The 7,787-nt window shown below is 40.5% G+C and overlaps 1 protein-coding gene across 1 annotated transcript in view; it reads left to right on the top strand.

Annotated features, from left to right (window-relative positions):
• Positions 1-283: 283 nt before the first annotated feature.
• The window catches only part of xirp2a (xin actin binding repeat containing 2a), a 34,343-nt gene continuing 26,839 nt past the window's right edge, over positions 284-7,787 (top strand). Inside the window, exon 1 of the mRNA XM_083524264.1 lies at positions 284-754. Within this exon, the coding sequence (XP_083380390.1) occupies positions 590-754 (165 nt within the window). The 5' untranslated portion in view covers positions 284-589. The remainder of the gene's footprint in view (positions 755-7,787) is intronic.

Below are 7,787 nucleotides of genomic sequence, written 5' to 3'. Positions count from 1 at the left end.
GAAGCTGGTCTTTGGTGTGTGTGTGTGTGTGTGTGTGTGTGTGTGTGTGTGTGTGTGTGTGTGTGTGTGTGTGTGTGTGTGTGTGTGTGTGTGTGTGTGTGTGTTAAAAGGGAAGGGTGTTGGTGTAAAAGCAGTGGCTAAGAGAGGGTTGTTTTAATGTTTCCATGATTTGTTCAGCACTGAAGCTCATTTCCTCCCAGCTGGGCACATGTGACTGTTCCTGAATTATACACAGCTTTTGTATCCCTGCCCCTGTGTGTGTGTGAAAGAGAGAGAGTGTGTGTGAGTGTGTGTGAGTGTGCACACATGTGCACGAGTGTTTACTGGAAGAAATTTGTAGCTGAACTTTTTTTCCCCCAGCTTTCTTCCTCCCACTCTCTTTCCTGTGAGCAGATCCGCCTCAGTCTCTCTCTTTCTCTTTCTTTTTTACTCTCAGGCACCATCCCGGCAGTGCCACGCGTTCCTTCCTCCACATCCTTGGGTCTGGGTGTTTTCCTTTTCATTTTTCTCTCCCAGCTCCTGTCCTCACAGCCTCGGTATTTGACTCAGCTCTCGTGGGGGAAGTGACAGGTGTTCGGTTTCTTCCACAATGGAAACTCAATCTGAAAGCAGAGGCGAGGAGCTGAAAGCGATGGGACACACACAAGCTGCTGACGCCAAAGAGGACCTGCAGGAGAGCAGGCGCATCGAGAGGTTTGACATCCCTCTCAACAACCTGAAGAGCATGTTTGAGAACCCTACAACTCAGAACACGGTAAGGAATTGTGTGTGTGTGTGTGTGTGTGTGTGTGTGTGTGTGTGTGTGTGTGTGTGTGTTTGTGTTTGTAGAAAGAATGTGTATATGCTTAGTCAGCTAGAGTGCTAGAAATGTGAGTCTGATTCTAATTATAATAATGAGTTTTTGGGCCATAATGGTTTATTGCACCACATTTTAAACACACTTTCTGAGCTTTTCTGTGAAGGACTGTTACATCTAAACTCACTAACAGTTTCCAAGTTGTTGCTCTCATGTCATATCTGATATGCAAAAAATTAAACAAATGATGACACTCCAACAAAAAAACTGCACTAATATACAGAACAAACACATCTACAGTTACTGGTCAACATAATCAAGGTTTTTTTGCTAAAATTCCATTTCATCAAGTTTCATCTGTATTCAACAACTCACAGGAAATTGATCATACAAAACATGCGCATATCATGAATATTCATATATCATTTACATATACAGTGTATTCATGTTCCACGTAGCTTTATGACTTTAGAAATATTTCCTCTAAAGTTACAAATTGGATCTAGAACCGAAAAATAGGTTGCGAGGATTTCTCGATCAAAGAGCGTTCTGAAGAACAAAAATATAAGTGCCATCATACTTCATTAAAGTTTACATAAAATATACAGTGAAAATATTTAAATGCAATTGAACTGGCACAAAAAAGTGTCCTATAAGCCGCAACTACAAGATAAAACTAAATAAAGTGCCCTCTATGGTGTCTGCATAGTATAATGGAGTAATATACTATATATAATAATATTTTTTATTCTATTTTATGAATATTAAATATTGTCCAGTAACTAATTTGTGAGAAAGTTCCTCAATAGGTTTTTCCTATGATAGATAAAACATGATAAAAATGCCCTCTAGGGTGTTCCTAAGGTGAACAAAAAGGGATCCAATGCTCTCTAGGGTGCCCTATCATAGACGAAATCTGATAAAGTGCCCTCTAGGGGGCACCGATAATAGACAAAATCTGATAACGTGCCCTCTAGGGTGCCCTTAAGGTAGATGCAATTTGATAAAGTGCCCTGTAGCATGCCCCTATGGTAGATAAAATGTGCCTTCTATGCAGAGTGAAGTGATCAAACATGATGAAGTGCCATAATGCGTGCCCTTCCAGTTAAAAAAAAATGGGTCTAAGCCCTAAAGACTCTCCTTCTTTGTTAAAAAAAAAGCTCTTTTTAGGGGCTCTAATGTGGGAGAAAAGGTGCCCTTTGGGGGGCCTCTATGGTTAATAAAACTTTAGGGAATGGCCTCCTGGTGCCCCTTGTTTTTTTCCTTCCCTGCGTATAGGAGGTTTTAATTTTCACCCCTGCCCCTTAGGCATCTTGTGTCCATTCTTTGGTTCAATCTAGAACCCTCGGATCTAGAACCTTAAACAGAAAGCAGATTGTAGTATGCATAAGAAAAAATTTCAAAGAATTGTTGAGAAGCCTGTAGTCTGATTTTATATATTTGAATCTTTCACACACACACACACACACACACACACACACACACACACACACACACACACACACACACACACATAGAATGGATGGAAAGAGAAAGAGCTGTGTGCGTGTACTGTATGTGTAAGAGTGAGCGAAAGAAAAGACTGAGGAGATCCAGCTGTTTTCCTTTTTCCTTTGCGCAACTTTAACACTCGATATCCAAGTTGAATCCCCAGTGATCGGCGTTTTCTTTTCTTCAGACACGCGGGACTGCAGGAATGACTCAGTGTTACCCGAAACTTTGCCTTTTATTATTTATTCATTTCCCCCTTTTTTTCCCCCCAAAAAATGATAGACGATTTTATTACAAGCGAGTAATAAAAAGAGTAATAATAATAATTACAGAACCTTCTTTCCCAGGTACCACCTAATATGAGCTGCGGCAATAGTTAGTTGTCACAGAAGTAATACGTCCGTTTGAATTTACTTTCCTTCTGGCACAAAAAATTGTGGTTGTCTGCCAGAGTTTCTTTTCTTGATAGTCCTCAGCAACACAATCGCTGATTCTTATTGATTTCCCCTAAATCACTAAATCACGGTTATAAAGTTGTATAAACGAGTGTATAAGTTTAATGCTTATTAAGTTTGTTCCTTATAATTGTTATATATAAGAGTTTATCTGTAGTAAGTGAGCCAGTGGTGACAGTGGCAAGGAGAAAAAACCCTGAAACTTCATGAGGAAGCAACCTTTAGAGGAACCAGACACGAAAGGGAAGCTCATTCTCAACACCAAATGACTATTCATTACGTAAATGCAAAACTATTCATGCAAACGGAGGTCCTGAGGGATTGGAGTTTTGATATTAATTCTAGTCCAAATCCATCCTCAAAGTTCTTGAGTTGCTCAGTAACTTCATGGATCTTTAGGCTGTTGAGGTGAAACCATCTCCAATCCAGGAGAACTCTATCCAGTGGAAGGGTGTCGGGCCGAATCGGGCTGATCCGAAGAGAAGAAAAAAACATGAACACTAGATCTGGTACCTCATGTTTAATTTGACAGGAAGATTTACGCTAATATGTAAATGAATTGGACATTTCAAGTGCCATCATTCGAACAGTCATCACAGATGGTGGAAGTCACCTTGTTTGGTTCACATGTAGAGTAGATAGAGTGAATGGAATTAATAAGCATTAAGCATAAGGTTAATGATGATAAGCAACTGAGGTTTAAAGGCCTTTCCCAAAGGCAGTTTGGTGGTGCTGGGATTTGAACTTGGAACCTTCTGGTCAGAAGTACAACATCTTGTCCAGTGAGCTACACTTCCCTTCCTCAATGGAACTTAATTCACCGGAAGGAAGAATTCACCAAGACATAGGTCGTATCAAGTGCTCGGCGTCCATATCGTACAATGGAATTCATTGAGAATGAAAATAAAATGTAACGGAAATGAAAAGTATTGGCACATTTGTTGAGTTGTGTTTGGAGGCACACAATTTTTTTTGTTGCACCATTGCAGAAATTGTTATTGTTGCACCATTTTCAGATCTAAATTGCTAACCAATCAGAATTCAATATCCATCAGTTTGCTCTTTCTAATTATGTATCATACAATTGTAGTATTGTAGCACCGAGCTGTTAGCAAGTTCTTTATATTCTAGCAAAGATCTGAGAGAATTAGGAATGAAGCCGATGTTAGATATTGTTTTTACACGTTGCTCGGTTTCCTACTGAAAAGCATTTTGAGGCAGACATCTGCTCATATTAATGAAAAAGTTAAAACCTTACAAATACAAATGCGCTTTTATTTGGCACCCTCAGGCTCCATTGTGTAAACATGATCAAAAACCAAGCACATGTAAGTGTATGCATCTTATCAGATTGCAACCTTCCCCATTGTCTTCTACTCTCTTTGACGTTGTACAGTGTCAAATTCAAATTTTATTTGCCACATGGTTAACCCTATGCATACAACATGCAGTGAGATGCTTTCGAAGACACGCACCAACTGCTCCGTTACATTAAATACAATAAAAAATAAATCGAATTGTCACATACACCGATCTGCATTAACTTTATGACCACCTGCTTATTTTGTTGGTCACCATTTGCTGCCAAATCAGTCGTGACCCTTCGGAGCATCAACAGCATGAACTTCTTCAGCAGTTTGAGCTACAGGAGCTCGTCTGCTGGATCGGACCACACGGACCAGCCTTCGCTCCACACGAGAATCAATGTACCTCGGCCGCCTGTGACCCTGTCGCCGGTTCACCACTGTTCCTTCCTTGAAGCACTTTTGATAGATTCTGACCACTGCAGACCAGGAACATCTCACAAGAGCTGCAGTTTTGGAGATACTCTGATTCAGTCGTCTAGAAGTCACAATTTGTCAAATCCTTACGCTCGCCCATTTTTCCTGCTTCTAACACGTCGACTTTGAGGACAAAACCTTCTTCACTTCACAATCATTTAAGGTTTGATAATATAAGTGTATGCCCAGTGTCGACTGTAACTGGTCAGAAGATCTTTCATTCTGGTCATTCTGTCCTGTCAGAGTCCAACACTGAGTTATCAGCTGTTCCATAAGCAACACAAGAGACTCAGATACACGTGAGTCATCTCTTTGGCACGTGTGTTCGGTATAAAACCAGGGAGAGGAGCTTTTCCGAAGGATTTGAAAGGAACATTTAATCCTCCATTACTTAGATCTCAGTTTTAATAGCATGCAGATGTGGGACATATTAAAGATAATGATGGTGGTGATGATCATGGAAAGTGCTAAGATCTCTCCAAAATCCAAAAAAGTGTTTATTTGGGTTGAGGTCTGGTTTTGAGGACAGATCATATGATTCAGTCATTTTCAGTCATCATGTGGGGGGGCGGAGTCATGCTGGATAATGATAGAAACATTTAATCAGAAGATAAAAACCTGTGTGTGTGGTACTGATTTGCATAGAGAATGTAGTGTATTGTTTGACCAAGATCCAGAATTGTAAAAAGCAGGACATTGAATGCAGCTTCGATGTTACGGATATTTCAGCAGTACCAAAAACGATATCGTTCTACTGTAATAATGCAACTTTTTTCATTCTATCATCTTTCCAGGTCTCCCGCTGTGGCATTTGCGAAATGTTTCCATTTATTTTTCATCCAGTTGTGATTCTTCAACACTTTCAACATCACATTTTCCAGTGGTGTGAAAGGTCAGGGTTTTCTGTTTAGCTTGTTATGGATGTTTCCCTGATTCCAACTGCGACTTCGCAGCGAACTGCGTGAGAGTTTGAGCAATGTTTTCTCATTATACACCTTTATGAGACATTCATGTGCTTGGATCTTAAAAATCCAGATCTTTTAGTGAGAACCAGTGCTTTTCCACATGGAACACAAATGCACCAAAGGTAGAATCATACTGAGTTCTAAAAGCAGAGTTTACACACACACACACACACACACACACACACACACACACACACACACACACACACACACACACACACACACACAAAAAGCAAATTATAGGGCTATTTATAAGAAGCCCAGTGCTACAAACGGAGTCCAGAATTAAGGTTTATATAACATATTGTTACTTTGTGTGCACATGACTGCACTTCCCCATATGATCCTGCTTGTTCACGTTATTTATTTCTTTAAAAAGAATTGCATACTTTTCTATTAATTTCTGGTCACGGATCATCCACGACAACGTTATCACTTACGCTACAGCAGCTGTAAACACGCTCCAGCCTCTTTTTGTTGTCCCATTAGTTTTACTTAGTTTACTTAATGTTCTGAGGATTTCTTTAATGACCCCCCAGCATTCAAAACCCGGAAAAAAATCCACACGGTGTTAAAGTTTTCGTTTTCTCCTGCGTTTTTCGACCCGACCCTCGAAACCTCGGTATGTACAGCGCGAGCCTTGTGAAACGTGGCAGAGCTGCAGATGTGTTTTCAGCCACCACATCAAGAGGCATGGGATTTTTCTTCTATAAAATCAAACCTCTGGATTGAAATTCAGATTCTTGTTAACGGGCTCATTTCTGAGAAAACCGCCACAACGATAGCCTACGAACAAATTCTGCTTCTGTTGAGTATTTACCCGATTTAAAGTACTGCAATGATACAAATTCATAGTAGTATATAGTTTGTGATGCCACCTGAGAAAATGTCCACCACACACCGTGAAATCCTGTAGAACTTTTGGTGAAAAAACAGACCTTAAAGTGCTCTAAAAGTTTGTGGACACCTGACCATAAGACTGGTATGTGCTTCTCTTTGAACATCCCATTCCAAATTCAGTCTCCATTTCCTGAAATAACCTCCACTAGACTTTGGAGTGTGTTTTTGCAGATTTGCGGAGATTCATTCAGCCACAAGGGTGTTGGTAAAGTCAGGTACTCATGTAGGTGAGGTGAGGAATCATGAAAAATTCTGAAAATCTCAAAGGTGCTCAATAGGCTTAGAGCTCTATAGCAGGAGATCTTCCACTTCAACCCATGTAAAGCAGATCTTCATGTAGCTGGCTTTGTGCACAGGGGTATTGTGATGCTGGAACAGGTTTGGGTCTCCAAGAAAAAAAAGGAATGCTGTTACATCCAATGACATACTATGCAATGGTGTGACTTCAAGTTTGTGCTAACAGTTTGGGGAGGAATTAAAAAAGTAATAACATTTTCCATATCTTCTTCTTCTTCTTCTTTTGGCTTTTCCCATTAGGGGGCGCCACAGCGGATCATCCGTCTCCATACCCCCCTGTTCTCTACATCTGCCTCTTTCAATCCAACTACCTGCATGTCTTCCCTCACCACATCCATAAACCTCCTCCTTGGTCTTCCTCTTTTCCTCCTTCCTGGTGGCTCCATCCTCAGCATTCTCCTACTGATATACTCCATGTCCCTCCTCTGCACATGTCCAAACCGTCTCAATCTCACCTCCCTCACCTTGTCCCCAAAACGTCCTCCATGCACTGTCCCTCTAATAAACTCATTTCTAATCCTGTCCATCTTCATCAATCCCAACGAAAACCTCAACATCTTCAGCTCTGCTACCTCCAGCTGTGAATTAAATAAATGAAAGAAATGTAAGTTAAGGAAATCTACACATGTTCAGGACTTTATATATGAGAAGGTTAGAATAAGGTAAAGTCAGGTGAGTTTATGAATTTGCACGTGTTTCTCAGTAACATGCTTTAAAATGAATAGATGACTAATAAGGATAGAAATATTTTTGCATTAAGGAAAAGTGTAGTAACAGCATTCGGAACAAAGTCCAGGGGAAATCGTATCTGAATTCTACAAGTCTCCTGAACGCTGAAATTCCACTTTCCATGTGTTGTTTGTGTCACGTTTTCGCTGCCACATGTGCAGTGGAATGGGGAGAGTGTGTTAAAGCATTACTAGAAGGGATACTGGTTCTGATCCAACTACTTTGGCACACTGAAACATGAAACATGACCTCTCTCTATTCCTCAGTGCGGTTTAATAATTCACATACTTTCTGCTCTCTCTTTCTCTCTCTCTCTCTCTCTCTCTCTCTCTCTCTCTCTCTCTCTCTCTCTTCTCTCTCTCTCTCTCTCTCT

This window comes from Silurus aristotelis, assembly GCF_946808225.1.
Source record: "Silurus aristotelis genome assembly, chromosome: 2".
NCBI lineage: Eukaryota > Metazoa > Chordata > Actinopteri > Siluriformes > Siluridae > Silurus > Silurus aristotelis.
Note: the sequence above shows the minus strand (reverse complement) of the source record. Positions and strands in the feature narration are given on the sequence as shown.